The 24,738-nt window shown below is 48.7% G+C and overlaps 1 protein-coding gene and 1 long non-coding RNA gene across 5 annotated transcripts; one reads left to right on the top strand and one right to left on the bottom strand.

Moving 5' to 3' along the window:
- Positions 1–1,219: 1,219 nt before the first annotated feature.
- LOC134480196 (uncharacterized) lies at positions 1,220–1,905 on the bottom strand. Its single transcript, XR_015627786.1, has 2 exons — positions 1,741–1,905; positions 1,220–1,560 (listed from the first exon to the last, which is right to left on the bottom strand). It is a non-coding gene; the product is annotated as an uncharacterized LOC134480196 (long non-coding RNA).
- Positions 1,549–19,753, top strand: Parp16 (poly (ADP-ribose) polymerase family, member 16). 4 transcript variants are annotated; one of them, NM_001436511.1, is given in 7 exon segments: positions 1,549–1,720; positions 2,186–2,468; positions 9,050–9,187; positions 11,889–12,095; positions 15,196–15,367; positions 17,238–17,379; positions 18,391–19,751. In NM_001436511.1, coding segments are annotated over 6 exon segments (969 nt in total). In that variant the 5' UTR covers positions 1,549–1,720; positions 2,186–2,294; the 3' UTR covers positions 18,527–19,751.
- The last annotated feature ends 4,985 nt before the right edge of the window (positions 19,754–24,738 follow it).

Raw genomic sequence — 24,738 nt, forward strand, 5'->3', positions numbered from 1 at the left:
AATAACAACCAACTAACCAACCAAACAAGAAACCCCCACTGTTATGCCATTACTGTGGGTATACTCCCTGCAGTCATGGTGAGCATACCCCTGCAGTCACTGTGGATGTACCCCTTTCTGGGTGATAAGAGTGGCAACTTCAGAGGCTCTGAAGGGATGAGATGGACTCGATTCCCTCTACTGACATTACTAAATAAACAAACAAGCAGACAGTAATAACACACCCCAGAAATGGGAGGACAAGCAATAGTCTATCCTCTAAAATGCCCTTTCTCTAGAACAACAGAAATGAGGGCACAGAAGCAGAATAGGACTCTCTGTGAAGAGCAAACAGAAGGGGTAGCAGGACTGACTGCAGAGTGCGCAGAGGTCACTCTTATGAATAAGGAGCCAAAAGAGTATGATTAAAGGAGGGCAGGACTGCCAAAGGAGAATGTCACATCAAATACAGCATATCACCGAAGAAAGAAACTGTGTTGTTTTGTCTGAGGTCAGCATGGGCTACAGAGTAAGACCACAGAGAAAATAAGGGAAGATTCCATACATTTTGTTGTCGTTATTGCCAGTTGTTGTGGCACTGTGGCATGGAGAATGCCTTTACTTCCAGCACAAAAACAAACAAACAAACAAACAAACGGCGACAAAAATAAGTCTTCTAGGTTTCCAGGAAGCCCAATGAACTTCAAGTAGCATCAATGCAAAAGTTTATAAAGAGAAACAACACGGCAAAGATATGGAGAGTCAAAGACCAGGAGGGAATCTTTTAAATTTAAATTTTATTATTATCTTTTTTATTTGTTTGTTTTTCAACATAGGGTAGCCCTGGCTGTCCTAGAATTTGCTCTGTAGATCAGGCTGGCCTCAAACCCACAGAGATCAACCTGTCTCTGCCTCTTGAGTACTGGATGAATAAATTTTAAAGATTTATTTCTTAATTTTTTTTTTTTTTTGGTGAAGTTTGTTTTGTTTTGGGATTTTTGTTTTCGTTTTTTTGAGACAGGGTTTCTCTGTGTAGCCTTGGCTGTCCTGGAACTTGATCTGTAGACCAGTCGGGACTTGAACTCAGAGATCTGCCTGCCTCTGCTGGGACTAAAAGTGTGTCATATGTGAGGTTTTTAAAGGGGGGCCTTTTGGTCTAACAATTTACCACAGGCTTAGAGTTCTGTGATCAGTAGGCCAAATACCTAGTGAGGTCTTGAGGAGGAAGAAGTAAAGGGAATCTGTTCTTACATTTATTTATTTTGTGTACATTCACATATGGGCACACTTGAGCCTTGGGCATGTGTGGAAGTTATAGGACAAACTGCTGGAATCCGTTAGCTCCTAACATGTGGGATCCCGGGATCGAGCTCAGGTCGTGAGGACTGACAGCAAGTGCCTTTACCCATCCGGTTGTCCAGTCGCTGAGTCATCTTGGGGTCAGGTCTTTTCCCTTCCGCAGGGTTAGGTCATTGTTCTCTCAGTACATGTTTTCCCGACTTCCTGTTAGAGGCCTTCGAAGGAGGAGGATCCTGGGAAATCTGAGGTCAGACATTTGAGCAATTCAGAGAATTCCGGAGGCTGTAAGGTAGAGAGAAAGGACTTTGGGTCAGCTACAATGTCTTGAGGAAGTATTGTGTCACTCCGACCCTCAGTTTTCCCTGGGTGTCAAGTGGCTCCTTTTGTGCAACGTGTCAGCTCCAGAGGAAACCGACTTATTCAACAGGTGGTAATTCCCAAGGTGAGAAAAGCAGACTCAACCGGAACAGCCAGGACAAAGACAATTCCCCGGGGCGGATCCCGGATCGGTTTCCTCCTAGGGCTGTGGCGAGGATGATTAGCAGCGGCACGGGTACCTTTGGCCCGCACCCTGGGCAGCTGGAATCCTCGGGGACGTGTGGGCCGGCGCGAGCGGAGCTAGGGCGCGGGAAGGGGCGGGCCTGGGCCCGGTGGGCGGAGCGGCGGGCCCGGAGGTAGGCCGTGGCTGCAGACAGTGTGGGGCGGGCAGGCCGGGGTCCCCAGGATATTACCCTAGCCCGGTGCAATAGCCACTCCTCTAGACCCGGGACCCTGGGACTGGCGGGGCACCAGAGGCGGCTCTCCCAGATCCCGTGTTTCCCGTACTGAGCGACCGAGCCCAGTGTCCTGCAGAGGACGCTCGCCAGCGCGTTTCTCATCACTGTTAATTTGTCGCCCCTTTGCTTAGCTCCACCCCCGGGCTGGGAAACCTGGCAGCAGACCGTCCAAGGTCCCCCGGGCCCAGGCCCCGCACTGCCCCTCCTTGCCTCCTCCCGACCACGCGCTACGAGCCCGGGATGCAGCTCTCCAACAGGGCGGCAGCCAGGGAGTCGGTGAGCCGCGACGTGCTGGCCGCGGACCTCCGCTGCAGCCTCTTCGCCTCAGCGCTGCAGAGCTACAAGCGGGACTCGGTGCTGCGGCCCTTCCCCGCCTCCTACGCCCGCCACGACTGTAAGGACTTCGAGGCCCTGGTGAGTTCGTCCTGATCCACCGTTGCTCGCTGCATCCTGGGCCAAGTGGCCCTGTGGAAAGGCAGGCAGGAGCAGCTCCACTCGTGTTAGAAAACACGCCAATTCCCTGGACTTCCCACCCACCTTGGCCTTGGGGAAGCTTCCTATCAGCAAGAACACTCCTAAACAACCTCGTGTAGACACACTGCCAAGTCACTTGGTGGCCGCTTCCTTTTGTCAGTGACTGACTCCCAGGAGCGATGTGAGGAATAGCTACAGAGTCCTCCACAAAACGCTCAAGTGTGGCCCTAAAGGGGCGTTGATCTGAACCAGCTGTTCTGCCTAGATAGGAAGTCGTCCCTTCCTTTGCAACTAGCTAGACTTTGCCCTTCAGATGAAGTTACAAACCAACAATTCTTATATAAAGATTACAGGTTTCAGCGGGACACATGACCTATATAAGACATAGAGTTTCTTTAAGAGTTAGGGTCAGTATTCCAGATGTCAGCTGTCCTTGTAATCCAAATATTTGGAATTATCTGGAAAGATATAGCTTGCCAAACATTGACTCAGTGGAGGAAATAGAGTCACCAGTAGTGGTGGTGTACACCCACAATCTCAACACTCAGAATGATGGGGGCAGACGCACAAATTTGAGGCTAGCCTGGGCTACAAAAACAAACAAACAAACAAAAAAACCAGGCAAGCAAACCTTTGAGCCTACCTGCTTCATCGACAAGTTCTATTTCAAATATGGGAGTAATGCATAATTAGTTTCATAGAAATTCTTCCAAAATATTGAAAATGTAGTTAGATATGGCGGTCAGCAGACATCTGTAATCCCGGCCTCTGGAAGGGGGAAACAGTGGGATCAGTAATAGTTCAAGGTCAGCCTCAACTTCTTCTGTGCAGCCTGGATTACATAAAACTATCTTGAACAAAACAGGAAAGCAGGAAAGAAAAAGGTTGGAATATCCTTGGTATTAAGTCTCATAACGGTAATACAAGAAAAGGAAATTATCAAGCAATTCCATTCCCGAGTATAAATGCAAAAATCCAGGCCTTGGGAGATGGCACAGAAGTTACGAGCACTGGCTGCCCTTCCAGAGGACACAGGTTCAATTCCTGGCACAAACATGGTGCTAGTTCCAGGGGGGGTCTAAGACTCTCTTCTGGTCTCTGCCAGCACCAGGTATACACATGGTACACAGGCATACATCCAGGCAAACCACCCATTTGCATTAAAAGAACATTGTTTTTGTTTGTTTGTTTGTTTGTTTTTTGGTTCTTTTTTTCGGAGCTGGGGACCGAACCCAGGGCCTTGCGCTTCCTAGGCAAGCGCTCTACCACTGAGCTAAATCCCCAACCCCAAAAGAACATTGTTTTAAAAAACACAAAACTCTACCACGAAATACCAGGATCTCCCCCCACCCCCTGCCCCGACAGTGTATAATCAGAGGTAATTCATCATCACCAGGTTAAGTCTGTGCCACGAACGCATAAGGTTTTCCATGTTAGGAAGTCAGCTAATTAACCAACCATGTTATCTGATGAAAGACTGTTCAGAATGGACACTGCATATCTCCCACCGCCCTGGGTTCCCTCTTTGCTTTCATTCCTTGGAGGTCAAGCAGCAAAGGCGAGCCATCTGACTCCACCTGGTCCTTACCATCCTAGCCATGCACTGAGGATACCTCGGGTCGTGACCACACTGCCTCTGCAGGTCTGGGTTCAGGAAGTGGGAGGAAACAGGCCAACTGACTTCCCTCATGGTTTCTTTTGCAGAGCTCTCGTTCACTTTCTTGAGTTTGTGGTGTGAGGGACTTGAAACACAAAACATGCATTGTGACAGCAGATGTCTGTAGCCCAAGTGACTTCAAAGGCTAACTTTCAAAGAAGGTCAAGTCCAGTCTGGATCTCACTTGTTAGATCATTTTGTGGCTGAAGAAGGAAACTTGGGAAGCTGCTTTTATAAATTGGGGAGCTGATGTGAGCATTCGCCACTTCGGACCATTCCCAGTTCCTTTCTCCACATGCCTAGGTGGTACTAAAGTGCCGCAGCTCTGAACAGTCAGTGCCCTGGTCTAAACTACTTTATTGACTATTGCTAGAGAACCCCTTTGATGAACCAAGTCCCTGGCAGTTAGGTATGGTCTGGTCTTATCCTGCCACTGTCCCCAAAGCCCTCAGTGATCTTAGATGCCTTGTTTTGAGGACATTTCTACCCAGTCAGTTCTTTGATTTTTTTTTTTTTTTTTAACACTGAGAATTCTTTGTGTTCTCTGGGCCTGACCTGGGAGGCATCTGATTGAGTCTATGCTGACTGCCCAGACTTAGAGTCTCTGACCTTGTTCCTTGGCACATTACACAAGCCCTTATCCGGGCCAAGAATCTCTTAGCCCTCTTGAGATTTCCTAGCCCTTTGACTTTTATCTCCAGACTTACATTGTCATTTGACAGCAGACCTTGACACTGGCTGTCAATGACTGCTTAGCTTTTCTTTGTTTTCTTCCTGTAGAAAATACTACACCCTGGTTTTCTGTTAGGCCACAGACCCTTGTGGGGGTAGGAGGTGACTGGTGGTGGCTTCTCTGAACTACTCCAGGGCTTAGCTCTGCTCAGGATGTTTGGGACCTGAATCAACACCAGTGCCCCAGTCAGCAGCTCCTTGGGGCTCTGTGGGTAAAAGTGCTTGCTGCACGGACTGAGGACTTGGATTTGATCCCTGGAAGTCGAAGTGGCAGGAGAGAACCAACTCCTGAAAGTTGTCCTCTGACCTCCACAGTCACTGTGACACACATGCACTCTCTCTCTCTCTCTCTCTCTCTCTCTGTCGGAGGCAAAGCAGGCTGACCTCTGTGGATTCAAAGACAACTGGTTCTATATCACAAGTTCCAGGCTAGCCAGTTAGACTCTGTCTCAGAAAAATTAACTAATTAATTAAAACACATTATTTAAAAACAAAACCAAACGGAAACCTTGTAGAAGCTTGCTGCTGTCCTGGGTCCCCTGATACCATGGCTGCACCGTGTCCAGGAAACTGCTCCTTTAAGACTCACGAGAAAGTTTTTCTTGTTCTGCGCCCCACTTGCAGCAGTCAGCCCCCTACCGTGAGGGTATTTTAATTATTTATTTTGCATGTGTTTTGTGTGTGTGCATTCGCCTGTGTGTGTGGACTCGCGTGTGCGCATGTTTGGTGTGCTCCCGTGTGTGCTGGAGTTGGTGTGGAGACCTGAAGCTGATATCTGGGGTTTTCCTACATCTCCGTCTATTTATGGAGGCAGAATGTCTCACCCGAGCTGGAGCTTGCTAGCTCGGGCTGGTCTAGCTAGCCTGAGTGCCGGGATTATCGCTGGCTTCCACACCTGTCAGCTTTTTGGCAGGGATTTTAGGGATTCCAATCCCGGAACTTATGCTTGCATAGCAAACACTCCCCACTAGCTATGACCCCAGGCCCCACCCCAACCCTCTGCCCCTTTAATGTGATGCCCTCGACTGAGCTGCCCTCGGCTGAGCTGCCCAGTTTGTACCGTTGTATTTTTTAAACCTAGACTGGCCTGGAATTTGGAATCCTCCTGCCTCAGACTTCTGAGTACTGGCTCCACAGGCGCGCACTACTGGGTCTGCTTCTTTCATAACTTTAAATGGCTCTCGCAAATAATGCCACAGTAAAACACCTTGCTACATTAATAACTGTCCACATTTCTCACTGTCTTCTTGAGGTAAGCTCTTGAGACCTGGGATTGTTGGCTCAAAGGCATGTGGGGAAGGCCGCTGCTGCTTATTTCCAGATTAGAGACTGACTGTTGACGTTTGCTGGGACAGATCTCGCCATCTCGTCTGACACTGAAGTCACCAGGCAGCTGTGAAACAAACAGCTCGGGTGTCAGGGTGTCATCCTTACAGCATACGGTTTAACCATTCAGTATAGCCCTGGACTTGGACTTATTCCTCTTGTTTGTAGATCACATATAGCAAGTATTCAGGTGCTGTGTAGGGAGGAAATTAGGTCTTGTCTAATAAAAATCCTTTAGGTCAATCCTTGATTTTTTTTTTTTTTTTTTTTTTTTTTGCCAAATCACATTCTAAGGTTGTTTTTTTTTTTTAAAGATTTATTTATTTTATTAATATGAGCACATTGTGGCTGTCTTCAGACACACCAGAAGAGGGCATCAGATTCCATTATAGATGGTTGTGAGCCACCATGTGGTTCCTGGGAATTGAACTCAGGACCTCTGAAAGAGCAGGCAGTGCTCTTAACCACTGAGCCATCTCTCCAGCCCCTAAGACTTGATAATTTTCAGTGTGGTTCTTAGTCTTTCAGGTTAACTGCACCTTTCAGTGTTGGGGATCAAATTCAAGGTACCAACCACTTCCTACCAACCATCATAGTGAGTAACTGGTGAGCAGTAGACTGGTTGGTGATTAGGATGATGGTTTAATCAGTGCTGGGGATCCAGCCCAGGGCTTCATGCATGCTGGACGATCACAATGCAACAACTGAGTTACATCCCTGGCCTGGTATTAGGTTGTTTGTTTACGTGTGTATGTGTGTGTGTGTATGTGTGTGTGTATGTATGTGTGTATGTATGTGTGTATGTGTGTGTATGTGTATGTATGTGTTTGTGTATGTATGTGTGTATGTATATATATGTGTATATGTGTGTATGTGTATATGTATGTATATGTATGTGTGTATGTGTATATGTGTGTATGTATGTATATGTACGTATGTGTGTATGTATGTATGTTTGTGTGTGTAGTGGGTTTGTGTACATATGTGTATGTGTGTGTATGTGTATATGTGTATGTGTGTGTGTGTGTGCGCATGTGTGTAGTGCATGTTCAAAGGTCAGTGGATGGAAAACAGGCAGAAGTTGGTTCTCTCCTTCCACCATGTGGGTCTCAGGGATGGAGCTTGGGTCATTAGGAGTGTCACCTAGAAGTAACAGCCATAAGGTGATTCACATCCTGTTGCCTGAGGATCAGTGATGTCCACAACTAGACCAAAGAGGGCATTTCTAAAGAGCTGCCTGTACCTGGAACCACCCTGTAGTTATTTTAAGATTTATTTATTTTGTGTATATAAGTGCTTTATCTGCATGTATGCTTGCATGCCAGAAGAGGGCATCAGATCCCACTAGAGATGGTTGTAAACCACCATGTGCTTGCTGGGAATTGGACTCAGGACTACTAGAAGAGCAGTCAGTGCTCTTGACCGCTGAGACATCACTCCAGCCCTGTAGTCTCCTTCTTACTTCTCCTAGTCTTTCATCGCTTTCCCCCTCCCCATCCACCTCCCTTTCTTTCATTGAGAAATGCTGGGATGAAGACACTTACCACCATGCCCACCCCATCCACTTTCTACCCCCTCCCCTTGTTCCATTGCAGGTAAGTCTAGATTGTAGTGTTGTAGGTGTGTGTTAGGCCTGGCACTCCGGTATGGAATTGCCTAGCTTTGCCTGGCCGCCCTCCATGCCGCTGTTCCTCCCCTCACTGTTGCAGGTGACATTGCTTAGTCCCTGAGGTAAAACCCTTTGGTTCATTGACTGTGCAACACTGTCCCACATTCCCTCATCCCCTCTGGCACTTTCCTAGACAATTACTTTTTCCAGGTGTTTTCTCACCTGCTGCACCTGTCAGAACAGCAGCAACTGTCACCTGCATCTGAGCAGCTTCAGTTTTGCCTAGTGATGAGTGTCACCTGTGGTCATCTGCAGACAGATTCCTGGGCCTCTGATCCAGGAGCTGGTGCTAAAGCATCCCCTGTCACTCAAAGCCAGGAGGCTGAGCTGCCTCCTTCTGACTCACTGGGGCTCTCACCCTGCTCATTCTTTGCTGGTTATCTAGACTTCCTGTCTCCCAGTCCCAAGCTCTCAGCTCTGCCCACCATTCATGCCCCACCCCCACCCACCCCCAGCCATCTTTGCAGCTGGATCTCTCGTCAGAGTAGAGTATGGAGAAGTGGGAGCCAGCTCTCTCCTTCCACCATGGATGTCCTGAGGATGGGACTCAGGTTGTCAGGCTTGGCAACAAGTGCCTTTGCCTGCTGAGCCTTCTCACAAGTCGGTGGTGATCATTTTAAATAAGAATTACTTTGCTTCCTTCTCCATTCTACCAAGATTCCCCTCTCCATGCCTCCCAGAAGTACAGGGCCTGGCACTGAGTAGATGCTCAGTAAAAAGGATCTCCTTTCTGGATGGGGACTAGTTGTGGAAGAAGCAGGATGTAGGAGGCAAGAAGTAAGAATAGCACCAACCCCTAGTGCTCATGAGGGGGAAAAGTACCGAGACCACTCATTCAGTAATTCCTGCAGCCTCAAGCCATCCCACGCAGTAACATTCTTGCAGCTCAACGTATAAGTTGTAACAGGACAGAGAGCAAAACCTGCATCATGGTAAACCATGTTTTGTACCAAGTGAATGAAACAGAGCATTACCTTTTAGGATTGAAAATGTTCAGGGTTTGGTATTATTTAGGGAGGAGACTACCCCTTGGAAAATTACTCTGGTTAGGAGTGAAGTTTCCCACCTCACCACTAGAGGGCGTCCAATCACTATTTTTATCTGGGATTCTTGCTAATGGAGGTTCGTTGTTTTCAGCTTGCGGACACTGGCAGGTTACCTAACTTGAAGGAACTTCTGCAGTCCTCCAGGGACACAGACAAACAGACCTGGGACCTGGTGAGCTGGATTCTATCCTCCAAGATCCTGACAATCCACAGTGCAGAGAAGGCCGAGGTGAGACTTTGGGGTATAGGGTCACAGGTTCCCAAGCTTGGCTCTTTGAGACAGCAGCACCAGTTCAGTGGCTCTGAGACCTACCCATGGGCAGCTGGTTGAAATTTCAGATTCATGGGTGTCACTTTCAGAGATTCTCATTGTATGAGCCCAGGAGCTTCCGTGTGACGGGTTGCACGGAGCAGTTCGGCATGGGTCTCCTCACCTATAAATTTCGATAACTGTGGTGTACTTCAGTTGGGCAAGTGTACTTTTTGCAGTTATTTCTGATAAGGGGAGGGCCTGTCCATGCCTTAGGAGTGTCTCTCGATGGCAGAACACTTGCTTACCATACACAAGGTCTTGAGTTCTATCCTGAGCACTGGAGGGGAGGAGGGGAAAAAGGACAGAGAGGGGATGAGCGAGGAGAGGTGAGGAAGTGGCTTAGTCCAGCTGTTAAACAGAAAATTATCCCACATAGTGGTAGGATCCTTCAGTTTTAGGGTTCAAATCCTATTCTAGTCACTGGCTGAGTCCCCTTGGTAAGGTAAGGCCGTAGTCACCTCTAAGAGGCAATGACAGAAAGGGTGTTACCCCAGCACAGTTTCTGGCAGAAGCCAGATGTCCTGTAATATAGGCCTCCTTGTCGGGCTGGGAGTTCACAGGGACAGGCTGGGACAAGGTCCAGACTAGATCATGTGGCTCCTGGTGTGGTGTTCTGTCCTCTGAATGGCAACAACGGGATGGTTATCTGTGCTGCTACTGAGCTAAGCAATTTTAAATAAGCATTGAATTTTAAAATACAATGTTTTTCCACTGGGGGTGTATACGCGTAGAGGTCAGGGGATAGTTTGTTCTTCTATGGTGCAGGTCCTGGAATTGAGCTCAAGTTGTCAGGCTTGGTGGCCAGCACCTTTTCCCACACTAAGCCATCTTGTTGGCCTTCAACTTAAAAAGCTAAAAAAATTTTTTTTAGATGAACTCATTTATTTGACACATTAAGTTATACAAAGAGAAATATGTGCAGCTGCATAAAAAGAACCACATTTTCACATTACTAAAGGCAACAGTGGTCAAAAATAAGGAATTGTGGAATGGACCCCAGGATTTAATGCAAAAAAAAAATACCTTGTACAGGAAAACATCAGGCTTCTAACTTCACCGAATCCAGTAGTGCATGTGCTTCTTTTTTTTTTTTTTTTTTTTTTTTTTTTGGTTCTTTTTTTCAGAGCTGGGGACCGAACCCAGGGCCTTGCGCTTGCTAGGCAAACGCTCTACCACTGAGGTAAATCCCCAACCCCTGGTTTTTTTTTTTTTTTTTTTTTTAAAGATTTATTCTTTTTTTTTTTTTTTTTTAAAATATATGTGATAACACTGTCACTGTTCTCAGACACACCAGAAGAGGGCATCAGATCCCATTACAGATAGTTGTGAGCCACCATGTGGTTGCTGGGAATTGAACTCAGGACCTTTGGAAGAGCAGTCAGTGCTCTTAACAGCTGAGCCATCTCTCCAGCCCTGACTGTTTTTATTTTTAAAGATGTATTTATTTTTATTTTAGTTGTATGAGTGTTTTTCCCGCATGTATGTAAGTTTGTCACATCCATGCCCGGTACCTGAGGAGACCAGCAGAGGGAGTCAGGTCCCCTGGAACTATAGTTACAGATGGTTATAAGCTGACATGTGGATGCTGGGAACTGAACCCTGTCCTCTTCAAGAACAGCAAGTATGAAACCTCTGAGCCACCTCTCCAACCCCCTGCTTTTGGTTTTTGAGACAAAATTTCAATGCATAGCTTATGGTGACTGTAAAGTCATGGCAGTCCTCCTGCCTCAGATTCCTGGGATCACAGGGATGTGCCACCAGGTCCAGCTCTAAGAATTCAATTTTACAAGCATCTAAATGTCACAGATTTTCATTCCAGGGGTCCTGGTATCACAGGGACATCCAGTACTGCTAGATGGTAAGAAATGGCAGGTGGGCATGGAGAGGGAGTCTGTACTCCAGAATGATCTGGGTGACTTCCTTTGTTAATTGAGATGCAACGATTTCTTCGTTCTCATCTGGGATCAAGGTCCTGTTAGATGCTGGGTATCGCAGCTACAGCAGCTGTGATGGTGGCTCCTTGACTTTTGGTGATGAACCAATTTGAATTGCAGGGTGGTGTCTGGGTGGGGTTGGAGAGATGGTTCAGTGGCTAAGAGTGCTGCTGTCCTTGCAGAAGACCTGGGCTCAGTTCCCTGCATCCGCATGCATTGTGCTGCTGTCCTTAACTCCAGGTCTCGGGGATCTCACGCCTTCTTCCGGCCCTGATGGGCACCTGCGTGCAGGTGGTGCATATACAGATAAACAGGCACACACATAAACACATAAATAGTAATAAATACAATTTTTAACATGTGTGTGGGTGTGTTAGAGCACAGGAATGTCAGTTTTTTATTTTGCTCAAGTCAGGATCTTTCCCGTGTATTTTCACTTCACAAAAGGACATTTTAGCTGGGCGTGGTGGTACACACCTATAGTGCCAGGCTGGCCTTGAACTTGATAGCTGAGTATGACCTTGAACTCATGATCTTCCTGCCTCTACCTCCCGAATGGGGGACGGTGTGTAGGCCTGTGCTAGCATGCTGGCTGTTGGGAGGGCACTTTCGAAGCACACTTTACCACTGTCCGAAATAAAGCTGTGAGTGACTCTGTGTTTCCCTTTCATCATGTTTTCAAGTTTGAAAAGATCCAGCAGCTGACCGGTGCACCTCACACACCTGTCCCCATCCCAGATTTCCTTTTTGAAATTGAGTACTTTGACCCGGCCAATGCCAGATTCTATGAGACCAAAGGAGGGCGAGACCTGATCTATGCCTTCCATGGCAGCCGCCTAGAGAACTTCCATTCCATCATTCACAACGGCCTGCATTGTCACCTGAACAAGGTGAGCCTGGGGCACCCTGCTGAGGAGCACGGGAGGGGGTGCTGGGTCCTAGCTAGGGACTGCTGGTGGACAGTACATGGTAGGTTTACCAAGGCCGCAGCACCAGGGGGACCTGTACCAGGCGGACCTGCAGACCAGCGGCGCTGTCATCTGGCCACCTGGGTAAGTGTGGCCTCTCAGGCCACTGCTGACCTTCAGAATCCCGGGGAGAGCCTCTGATGGCTATGCATGGAGAAGCATCCGTGATCCCCAACCAGAGCTCTACATTTAGATCCCTTGAGAAATTTTAAAAACCCCAGTGCTGGGGCTGGAGAAGTGTCAGGGGCTAAGAGTGCTTGCTGCTCTTGCATAGGTTCTGGGTTCAGTTCCCAGCATCAACACTGGGTGGCCTCACAGTTGCCTGTAGCTCTAATCCCGGAAGATCCAGCACCCTCTTCTGGCCTCTGTGGGTACTGCCCAAACATGGTGGCCATATGGACAAGCAGACACACATACAAATAAATAAAAAGTTTAAAATAAAGAAAACAGGGGTTGGGGATTTAGCTCAGTGGTAGAGCGCTTGTCTAGTGAGCGCAAGGCCCTGGGTTCGGTCCCCAGCTCCGGAAAAAAAAAAAAAAAAAAAGAAAAGAAAACAAAAATATTGGTGCCCAGAGGGCTCAGGATGTAGCCCGGTTGGAAGAACATTTACTTGCAATGCACTAGGCTCTGAGTTCAATTCCCAGCACCTGTGTAAGCTGGACGTGGTGGTGACCTAACACTGGGGAAGTAGAGGCAGGAGGCTCTCAAGTACAAGGTCATCCTGGGCTTCGTAGGCTATTGATGTTAGCCTGGGCTACAAAAACAGATGGCAATTCCAGTGCCAACTGCATCCCAGACCAAGAAATTGAGATACTGTGGGGGTGGGACCCATTAGCACACTTCAACTCTCCAGTGGTCTTAACACGTGACTGGCCCTAGTCACACGGTGTGGACCCTGGGACAGCAGCCTAAGGATTACCCAGGAGCACCTCGTTGGAAATGTGGAGCCTCACTTAAATAGCCCAGTGACAACCCACACTTTAACACAACATCCCATTTGACCATAAGCATTGTTGAGCCTCTGTCGCCCCTGAGAAATCGCTGGGTGCACCAAGATCCACCAGGAGGAGGTTCTCCCACAGAACTGCTTTCCTCTCGCTTTTATGCGTCAAAACTGTGTCAGCCACCCTCTTTCTTCTGACACATATTCTGCCTCCTAGGAAGGAGTAGGAGGAAGATGGCAGGATAGAGCCTGCAGCTAAACAGGCACGACAGCCATGCGGACCACTTGAGTCTTTTCCCTCTTCTGTGGCACCCGTGACCACTATGCTCTGAGCACGGGAGAGGGTGGCAATGGCTTCTTCGTCTTCCAGGCACCAGGAGAAGCAGCGGCTGCTATCGTAGGCCAGTGGAGAGGGCATCTGAGGTAGTGGGTGCTATGCCACCCCCCACCTCCACCGCCAGGCAGAGCAGCATCTGTCTTGTCTTGATGGGCTGGCTCCAGGAGCCTGGGCTCAGCTGCGGCTGATGTCGCCCTGAGGCTGGAGAAGCTGCTTCCAGCCCTGCTGCATCTGATTAGTGAGGGTGGGTTGAGCTGAGGGTGACGGGCTTGTTTGTGTCGGCCCTGGGCTTACTGTTGGCCAAGCTACTGGAATCCAGGGGTCTCTGTCCTACCCTGCAGCTTGTCTGGAGACGTTGCCTGAGGTTTATAGTCCTTCTACACTAAAACCTTCATTCAAGTACCCGGGCCGTGTGCTGCTTATGTGAATCTAGGGCGCCTCGGGTACTTGGACTCAATCTCTGGCCTCTCCTGTTCCTTTCAGCGAAGGGCTCCTTTGAGGTTGCTCCTATACTGGGAGCCGTGAAGTTAGCGTGAGAGTGGAAATGTCCTAGGACTCTCTCGCTCTCTCTGCTGACAGCAGCCAGGCACAAAATTTTGAGTCTCAGGAACTGAAAACACATGTAGGACTTAGAGGATTAATTGGGCGGGGGGTGGGGGGAAGTGGGCTTGCTACTAAGCCTGATGACCTGATTGATCCCTGGCACTCACAGGGCAGAACGGAGAACCAACTCCCACAGGTTATCCTACCTAAGTATGCAGGCCATGGCAAGCACAGACAGACAGACACACACAGACACACACAGGGAGGGAGGAAAGCAGAGTCCTAGATGTCTTCTTAACCCACACCAACACAGAGTAAAACTCATCCAGCGATTCCTGCCAGACCCCCCATTTAGTCCTAGTTTCTGTTCAAAAGACCCATTTTTTTTCTTTTCTTTTTTTTTCGGAGCTGGGGACCGAACCCAGGGCCTTGTGCTTGCTAGGCAAGCGCTCTACCACTGAGCTAAATCCCCAACCCTGACTCATTTTTTTCAAGTAGTAACGTGTGACTTTACTAGGTCACTCTAGTAAACCCCTAGGTGTAGCGATGTTTAATGCATTGATACAGCAGGAATTCTCTGTGCATTCTAACAGCAGCACCTGTGATGGTATGTCCACCCTGCATGCCAGATTGCCTGAGCAGGCACATTGTTTCTTAAGGCTTTGTGCGTGTGTGTGTGTGTGTGTGTGTGTGTGTGTGTCTGAGGATTGAACCCAGTGAACCCAGGACCCAGGACCTGTGAATGCTTACACAAGGGCCCTACAACTGACCTACACCCCTACCTTTTGTCTTTGAATCACTGACTAAAGTTTATGGAAGAGGAACTCCTACCACCATTCTGTAGACGTAGAAACTGAGACAGAGAATTTATGTAACCCGTTGGAAAATTGAAACTGAGGTCTGTTTGAACCCTGATATCATTGTTGGTTTTTCCGTTCAACCTTGACCACAAGGTACAGCTCATGTGCTAGGCTAGGTGTCCAAATCCAGTCGGTTAAACTGTTGTCAGATGGGAATGTGTTTAGTAACAAGCCCTGTGATGACATCAGAGGTTATTTGATACTATTGTCTTAAAGAGGTTGGGGGAGCGTGAAATTTTCTATGTTTACAGCTCTGTAGAAGAAGGACGTGTGCCATCTTGTGACGCCAACTCTCATTCACTTTGGTGTGTTTCTTTTCTGTCATGTCTGCTATTCCAGACTTCTCTGTTTGGAGAGGGGACCTACCTCACAAGTGACTTGAGCCTGGCCCTCATTTATAGTCCTCACGGCCGTGGGTGGCAGCATAGCCTCCTTGGCCAGACCCTTAGCTGTGTAGCTGTGTGTGAGGTCATCGACCATCCAGATGTCAAGTGCCAAACCAAGAAGAAGGGTGAGTGAGTGCTTGACCCAGCCTGGCTGCAGGCTCTTGCTCCTGGCCCAGAAGTCGGGTGGAGGGCCACCACATGCTTACAGATGGGTTGGTCCAGAGCAGTGCAGGGCAGAGGCTGGTCTTCAAGGGGAGAAATGTCTTCTCGGGGATTGAACATATAGGAAAAGACCAGATACACTTTTAAGCCCAGCACTTGGGAGGCAGAGGCTGGCAGACCTCTGAGTTCGAGGATAGCCTGGTCTATAGAGTAAGTTCCAGGACAGCTGGGGCTATATGGGGAGACCTTGTCTCAAAAAACAAAAGAAAATGAACAGAAAAACAAGAAAAAGGTCAGATACTATAGGTAGGATTCAAGGAGTATGGGGAAGGGGCTGACATGGGGCAGCTGAGTGGGTCTAAGTGACCAAGGAAAGTTTTGGGAAGGTCTGACAGGTGGAGGGTGGGGAGATGGCCACAGGTCAGGAGTGCTTGCTGTTCTTCCAGAGGACCTGAGCTCAGTTCCCAGCACCCGTGCTGTGCAAAGTCACAACCACCTGTAACTCCAAATTCAGGGGCACCAGACTGTCATGTGGTACACGTACACACATTCACATAAAACATTCATACGTAGAAAACAAAAATGAAGGGCAAAGGACAAATAGAGCTAGTGTGTAAGGGGAGGGCATGGCTCCCTGAGAGTCAGGATTGGTGCTATCCTGGGCATTTGGCGTCAGCAGAGAACACTGGAGTGTGCTGGAATCCCCAGATGACCATACAGGCATCTGAGGACATGGATTCTCCAGGAACAGATAACAAGGAGCCACTTCAACTCCACTGCTCTGAGGTGTCCCTTAGACCATGTGCCCTGCGCCTCCCTCTGGGTCACCCTCCCCCAAGGCAGAAGAGTCATAGGACTGTCATTCTGGGCTCCAAACTGGGCTGTTGTCTTTACTAAGAAGAGAAGAATTCAAGACACGGGCTATTCTGGCCTCTAATGTGAAACAACTGGATCCCAAGGAACAGGCCCAGGTCTGACACCATCCTCCCAAACCAGACGGCCTGACGGACGCTCACTTGCTCGCATTCGTAATTCTTAGCAAGTTTGCATAAGGTGACATTAAACATCAAAACAAGACTGCTCAGCCTCCGCTGCCACAGAGCCCTGGCTCATGTTTGGTAAAAAGCAAAGCTCGAATGCTGACTCTCTTCCTCCCTCCCTTTCAGACTCACCTAGCACGTACAAGGCCCTGGGTTCAGCACATGCACATAAAATCCACAACAAAAAAGCAAAACAAAACAGTTTGCTGGGGGTGGTGATGTAAGTAATCTTAGTTCGTAGGAATTAGAATCAGGGGGATCAGAAGATAAGGCTAGCTAAGGTCATCCTTGGTTAGCTGTTTAATTCAGGTACATGAGACTTGTCGATGGATAGATAGATAGATAGGTAGATAGATAGGTAGGTAGATAGATAGATAGATAGATAGATAGGCAGGCAGGCAGGCAGGCAGGCAGGCAGGCAGGCAGGCAGGCAGGCAGGCAGGCAGGCAGGCAGCAGGTAGGCGGCCTGCCCTACTCAAGTTTGCCCCCTGCTGTGCTCTGGTCCCAGGGCATGTGATCCTGATCTGCTATTTCGGCCTTCAGTTTGCTTCTGCTTTCTCCACTAGGTGGTTTTATTTTCTTCTCATATTTTCATATTCTTTTTCCCATGTATCTTTCTGCCCGACAGAGACTCATTGTTCTCTGTGTCGGGTTCACCTATGTACACAGGTGCATACCTCAGCCTGTGCCTCAGGACACATTTCTTTTCCTAATGCGCTTATTTTGTTATTGTGTTCCCCGCCCCCAACCCCACACACCACCTGACAAAGTATGCTCTTCCTTCTTCTCTCAGATTCCAAGGAAATCGACCGCAGCAGAGCTCGAATCAAGCACAGCGAAGGGGGAGATGTCCCCCCTAAGTACTTTGTAGTCACTAACAACCAGCTTCTGCGGGTGAAGTACCTACTGGTGTATTCCCAGAAGCAGCCCAAGAGGTAAGAAGATGGTCCCCCATGAGGGTCAGGAGATGGCTGCCCACTGCTTAGAACGTCGGTTGCTCAGTCGACAACATCCCTTTCCCCCAGCCTCAGGCCTCCAACGTATGCTAAGCATGTTTCCCATAATGCTGTACACTGAAGGAAGAAGTTGGGAAGTCAGGGAAGATGCCCAGGGTCCTTAGGGTGGACTGGCACTTAGCCATTTTAATGCATTATTGGAATCTGTGGTATAGCTTCCTCCAAACCCACAGTGTGTGTGTGTGCGCGCGTGTGTGTGTCAGTGAAGCCAGAAAAAGGTATCAGATCCCCTGAAGCTGGAGTTATATGCTATTTGGTTGAAAAAACCCCATTCTTAACCGATTCTCCTTAGCGAGTGTTTCCCGTGCATGCTTGGAAGGCTTCGAACACCTCCTGTGTAGCAAAAAGATTCCCCAGGCTGGTAAGAGCACTTAGCATCACACCTGACAGCTGGAGTTCAATGTCTGCAACCCACATGGTGGAAAGAAAACCGACTCCCACAAGCTGTCCTCTGGCTCCACACTTGTACACAAATGCTCACACACACACACACACACACACACACACACACACACACACACACACACACTAGTTAAAGATTTAAGGTTTCCCAGCTCAGATTTATATCTGTTCATACGTAAAAGACCTTTGCTAAGTCACCGTCTGGGTAGAGCTGGGGCATCTTTTTAGATATCCAACCTTTGGTTAAAGAAAAAAAAACAATTTATAAAAAATAATTAGAGGAGCTAAAAAGGGACGAGTGGGGTGACCTCATTGCATAGCTGTCTTTGTGAGTTTAGAAAATGTTCTGTTGAAAGGTGTGTTGGCGGTGCCAGGGCAAGCCGCCCCAGCTCTCTCAGCCGCACGCAGCTTCACTTAGCAGCTCACACAGAGGATGAAATCCATCCTGTGGTGTTCTCTGAGCCAGAGCTTCATGCATACACTTAAACTGTTTTCCCCGAGTTGCCAACCTTCTCTCCCTCCGGGCAGGGCCTCGAGCCAGCTTTCCTGGCTGTGCAGCCATTGGTTCATGGTCGCGATGTCCCTCTATCTGCTGCTGCTGCTCATCGTCAGTGTCACCAACTCCTCTGCCTTCCAGCACTTCTGGAATCGCCTGAAGAGATGATCCCTGGTGCTTGGAGTGGGGCCACTCACCGTGTGCCTTATGGGCGCTCGTCCTCTACCTCCTGCATGTCACATCCAGTCAGGTCGAGTCTGGGAACCAGTTGCGGGGTGCACAGGGCGATGTTTATATGCCATAAGTGTACTGATTACCTTGTTGGTGTGCTCAGACACAGTCCAGTCAGCGGGGACCCTGGCCCCTCACTTGCTGGCTTCAGGGGTATCCTACCATCTGCTTCTTCCGAAACAGTCTAGGGAGGTGGCTCTCCAGCCAGGGCCAAAGGAAGAAGTCCTGCTGCATTTAAAAGCAAAGTGTCCAAGCTGTCCGCGGTGTGTTTGTAATAGCCCAGATGGAGGCCTCCTGACGTTAATGCCTCTGGAAGACAGAACATGTGCAACGGGAACGATAAATCACCAGGCGGCTGCCTTGTTTTGACTCAAGACACCCAAGAGGGACAGTCGTGTTTCTCATAAAAATATCAGTGGGACCGTTTGGGAATTCCATCGGCTTTAGTCTGCGGGTGCAAAACATTTTAACAGTTTTCTCAGATCAACAACAGTCTCTGCCACAGCTGTACTCCCCTGCCTCCTCAACCACACAGGAGGAGGAGCCACAGGCGGGATAACAAAATGCAGATTTGACAACTAGCAACTCTGTCATCTTTTTCTAAAAATGACCAACTGCTGATTACAGCTCAAATGGAACCAAATGTTTGTGTTTCTGTTTCTTTGTTGTTTGTTTGACCAATTAGCCTCTATGAGCCAAATAGAGAGGGAGCTGTGTGAGCCTTGAGCACCGAGTGGCTGGATCCACAGCCTCTGTCTGGTTTTGCTATGGAGAAGGGTCCAAGCCATAGGCTCGCTAGGGTCCTCATTCCCACGAAGCTGCCTTGATAAACAACACTCTAGGCTTTCAGGGGCCCTGATGGCCTTCAAGGCAGAGGCCTGCCTCAGTGGGCCACAGATCTCCACAGGCCGAGCCTCTGTCCAAGGAGCCTGAGCTTGAGTTGAAAGCAGAGCCCCCCGGCCGTTCGTGCTGTGTTGTTTATTCTCTCCTTCCTGCCAGTCTTCAATGGCGAAGAACTCTGTCTACTGGCAATGGGATTTCCATAGAGAAGGAGGAAATCATTTTTCCCCCTATGATTTGTAAAGCTTGTGAAGAAGCCACTATCATGATTTTTAAACCAAGTAGTGAGATGTTTAAAAACCAATAAAGATATTTTCCTAAATACCAAGTTGTCTGTCCATGACTGTCTGCAGCCTCGGCTCAGGTAAGCTGTACTCAGGCTTACAAACTACCTTGTTTTCCTCCTTCACGGTGGATATGAGCTGCAGTGTCACGAGGATAGCTAGTAAGAAGGACTTGTAGTCATTGTCCTTACAAACGTGAGCACTACACACACACACTCACACACACATACACTCTCACACATACACACTCACACACTCACATAACACTCATACACACACACATACACTCACACACACATATAAACACACACACATACACTCACACACATACACTGTCACACACACACATAAACTCACACACATACACACATGCACTCACACACACACACACACTCACTCACACACATACACTCACACACGCACATACACACACACTCATACACATACACTCTCACACACACACATACCACACACTCACACACACATACACTCACTCACATAATACACACACACTCATACACACACACATACACTCACACACACATATAAACTCACACACATACACACACACTTACACACATACACTCACACACATACACTGTCACACACACATACACTCACACACACATAAACTCTCACACACATACATGCACTCACATACACACACACACTCATACACACATACACTCTCACGCACACTCACTCACACACACATAAACTCTCACACACATACACACATGCACTCACATACACTCACACACTCACATACACACATACACTCACGCACACTCACTCACACACACAGAGTGTGTGTTGGAGGTAAGGGGTCTGAGCCTGTACCATGTTCCCAGATATTCTTCTGACCAAGCCTCATCTCCTACAGTTCTCTAGCACTGTTGGCTGGGGACCAAGAGCTGATTGCATGAGCCTACGGGAACATTTCGTAGCTAAAACTACAACACAGCTTCATTGTCCTCTCTCACAAGTCACAGAGACTACACTCAACTGAAACCTAAAAGAGCAGTCAGTATAGGCCAAGAGAGGGAGAAACGTGTCTCGGACAGTGAGAACGTGCGAAGAGCTCGAGCCCTCAGAGAAGCAGAAAGGAGGAAGGAGCTGAACTGAGCTAACAAGGGGCCAGGGCAAAGCTGAGGGAGAATTGGGGTGCTCTGGTTTGTTTTGAGGCAAGGTGTCATGTAATCCAGGTTGGTCTCGAACTTGCTACATAGTTAAGGATGACCTTGAACTTCTGATCTTCCTGCCTCTTCTTCCTGAGTGCTGTGAAATCCAGCGCAGGATACCGGGTCTGGTATTACTTTTTGTTTTTTGTTTTTTTTTAATTTTTATCTTTATGCATATGGGTTTTGTCTGCATGTATGACTGTATCATGAGTATACAGGGCAACAGGTCCCCTCTGCCAGAGCAGCCAGTGCTCTTCACCCCTCAGCCATCTCCAGCCCCAGTTTTAAGTTTTTCCAGGAGTTTTGAACTCAAGGCCTTGTTTGTGTGAGGCAAACACCTACCATGGAACTATATCTGAAGCTCCCCACTTCTGGTTTAAAAGAAATTAAAACATTAACCAACTACAGGTCTGAAACGCTGTGCATGTTTTGTATAGTGAATGTGCCAGCCGTGGAGGAGGGTCATAGGAGGTGGCCTCGTGGAGGTAACTTGTGGTGCCTGGAGATGATCAGAAGGAAGGGAGACAAGCCCTAGGAGACTCATCTCCATTCAGCTCTTACCCTAAACTTAAGGCAGACGCCATTAGAACAGTGGCCCTGGGTAAGCTGGGAGCCCTGGGGTGGGGCTCAGGAGGAGAAAGCAGCCTCCTCTCTGTCTTATTTACTCACCGTGGAGGGAAATACCTGGGTAGTTGATGGCAGAAGTGGTCAGATGGGGACTCAGGTGCTACCACCTCACACTGGGGTCCCGGCTGCCTTGGCCTTGTGAGATAACCCCCTCCCCCCAACTCTGTCAACTACAAGTCATTGTCTGGAGTGCAGCTATCTGAGAGGTGTCAAGTGGGCCTCTCACAGGTAAGAAACTGGCTTTGAAGGGCTCAGAATCCTGTGAGCTAAGAGTGTCTTCCTGAGTGGATGAGAGAGGAGCATATGTGATTCAGGGTTGGTTCTGATTAATTCATTCCACTAAATAGCGATCACCTCCCAAGCCAGGCCAGAGGTGGGGACTTGATTTAAAGAGTCCAATTCAGGAGTTTTTTCTTAATAAAATGCCTGCATCCCATCTGCACCCATCCACTGCTGAACCCAGGAGGTTTCTGTTGGCATGGAGTCTGCCGTACTCGTCCTCCCTGTTGCCATGGCAACTCTTGGGGGTGTCGAACTCAGTTCTTCACTGAGCAAACAGGACCACACCCTCCCCAAGCCCCTTTAGTACCCCCTCCCTCCCCAAGCCCCTTTAGTACCCCCCTCCCTCACCACATGCTCGATCCCTTGGGTTTTCCATCTCTTGGTCTTTTGTTTGTTTTTCGCCTTTGTCCACTCCTGCCATGGTGTTTTGTTTGTTTCCCAACTGTCTGGGTCTGCGCACCATGGAGACGGTGTCCTGGGCTGCCTCTAACCCTGATCTGGTTAGGAACCCCTCCGCTTTGCGTGTATCTCCAACCTGATGTTCAGAACATCCAAAACAAACCCCGACATTCCAAAGCAAGATAGAAACCGCCGTCCCCACCCACTCTGCTGGCGCCCTGGTCCACCTGGAAAGGGTTTTTGAAAATTTCCAGTGTTCCGCAGCAGTGTCCATCCATGTGCTGAACGGAAAGTGATGTCTCTTGAGCATTTTAGACCCAAAGAGCTGTGCTATGGGTGAAGTTGATGTTTTCTAAATTAAAATTCTACTGGAGGCTTCCTGAGGGCAAGGCTCTTAGGACAAATACATACATTTGTCTCCGTCAGTGTGCTCAAGAGAAGTTTGCTGAGTGAAGAGATGGAAAGATTCTCGAATCCACGCACCTCAAAGAGAGTGCTGGTTGAATGGCAGCCTAAGGCTTTGGAATTAGACCTCAGGGAAGGGGAAGAAAAGAGTTGGCGGGTGAAGGCTCCTAACGGTAGCGTGGAGCTTGTGTTTCATTTTAAAATGCAGATGGCCTGGAAAGTGGAAAACTGGATTTTGAAGCGTCTTCACACAGGGGTCAATAACTTAGGATAGCGAAGCCTTTCCAGCCAGGCACTGTGCTCACACCCGTAATCTAGACGCTTGAGCAGCAGCCAGGTGTGGTGGCACACTCCGTTCATCTTAGCCCTTGAGAGGCAGGTCTCTGTGAGTTCAAGGCCAGCCTGGTCTACAGACCAAGTTCCAGGATAGCCAGGGCTACACAGAGAAACCCTGTCTCAGAAAAACCAACAAACCCAACAAACAAAAATACCCACTAGGCTGAGGCAGAAGGATTGCCACAAGTTCGAGGCTATGGATTATTCATTATCTAATCCATCTTTATCTATCTACCTCTATCTGGTCCCCCATCCCATGCATACTAGGAACCATACATAGGCCCTCTGCCCTGAGTTGCTGGGGTTAAAGGTGTGTGCCACCGCCTTCCTGCTTGCAGTACATAACTCGTGACAGCTGAACTGAATCCCCTGCCACCAGGTACAGTTTAGAGTGGTGCTGGGACTCGGAAAGTCCCGTCCTTTTATTTATTTATTTATTTATTTATTTATTTATTTATTTATATTCATTTCATCTATGTGAGTACACTGTCGCTGTCTTCAGACACACCAGAAGAGGGCATAGGATCCCATTACAGATGGTTGTGAGCCACCATGTGGTTGCTGGGAGTTGAACTCAGAATCTCTGGGCAAGCAGTCAGTGCTCTTAACCACTGAGCCATCATATGTCTGGCCCAAGTCAAGTCTCATCCATTTAGAGCTTTCATTCTCTCCCTCATTTCCTCTGCATCAGACCACCTGTTCTTGTTGTCTCCCGGGGCCACTCACCCTCCTGGTACTGACTGCACTCTGACTCTGAGCCATCAGCCCCACTTCCTCCTCTCCCTGGATCCTGGTAAAGCAAGCTGACAGTCTTTCCATCATCCACCCACTCTGAACAGAGAGCAGTAGCTGGCTTCAGATGTGGGCATGAGACCCAACCGGATAATAAAGTCTCAACAAGATGACGCCCAATTGTGGATGCTCCTGGGAAAGAGACTCGTGTTTCCCCTGGTCCCAGGGGTGAGAGGCTGAGGTGAGAAGCCGACATTCTGCTGACCTTTCTGCTGCCTTTGGGACCATTTGCATTTTGTCTTTGAGGCAGGGTCTGATGCTGTACCTCCCATACCATGGGACTCAGCCGAGCTGTGCTAGGATTATAGGCGTGAGTTTTCCTGTCAGACCCTGCAGTCACCTGACGCCCAGGAAAGGCCTCAGACTGATCCCAGCACAGTGGCAAGCAGAGCACAGAACCTGTGATGCCGTTTGGCACTGAAATGGGTGCTTAACACCAAGCTCTCCACTTGGTGACCAATGTGTTCTTCGTGATTTAACAAAGCTAAATTGGGTCTGGTGAGAAATAAAGATGTGCACATTGGGGTAAGGGGTTCTTAGCTGACAGCTGACGCCTCAGCTGTCCCCGATTCTCTTTAGGTGTAAATCTATGAATTATGGGGTGGGGGACATTTAAGCTAACAAGTCTGGATCACTGAGGTCTAATTGCTGTTATAAGCCCTGGATGGTCCCACAATGCACTCAAATGTACACAAGATGAGAGACAGGCCCCAGAAAGTGTGAGTTCGTCAGCTGGGGCAGGAAAAATAATGGAAGCAGGCACAGGCTCCAGCCAGAGAAGCTATCCCAGGGGCAAAGACCCTGGCTGACAGTGAAGAGAGGCTGTGGTGCCAGCACCAGGCCCAGTGGGTGGAAATCCCCCTCTCCAGAGCCTCAGGCTCTGCCTAGTTAAGCAGGGGCCACGTGGTGGTGCCAGAAGTAGATCCCGTGGGGAGTCTCCCCTGATAGTCACTCAGTAGCCACAGCCCTGCACTCACTACTGGTCACCTATCTAGCCTGGTCA

This window comes from Rattus norvegicus, chromosome 8 (assembly GCF_021556685.1).
Source record: "Rattus norvegicus strain SHRSP/BbbUtx chromosome 8, alternate assembly SHRSP_T2T, whole genome shotgun sequence".
Taxonomy (NCBI): Eukaryota; Metazoa; Chordata; class Mammalia; order Rodentia; family Muridae; genus Rattus; species Rattus norvegicus.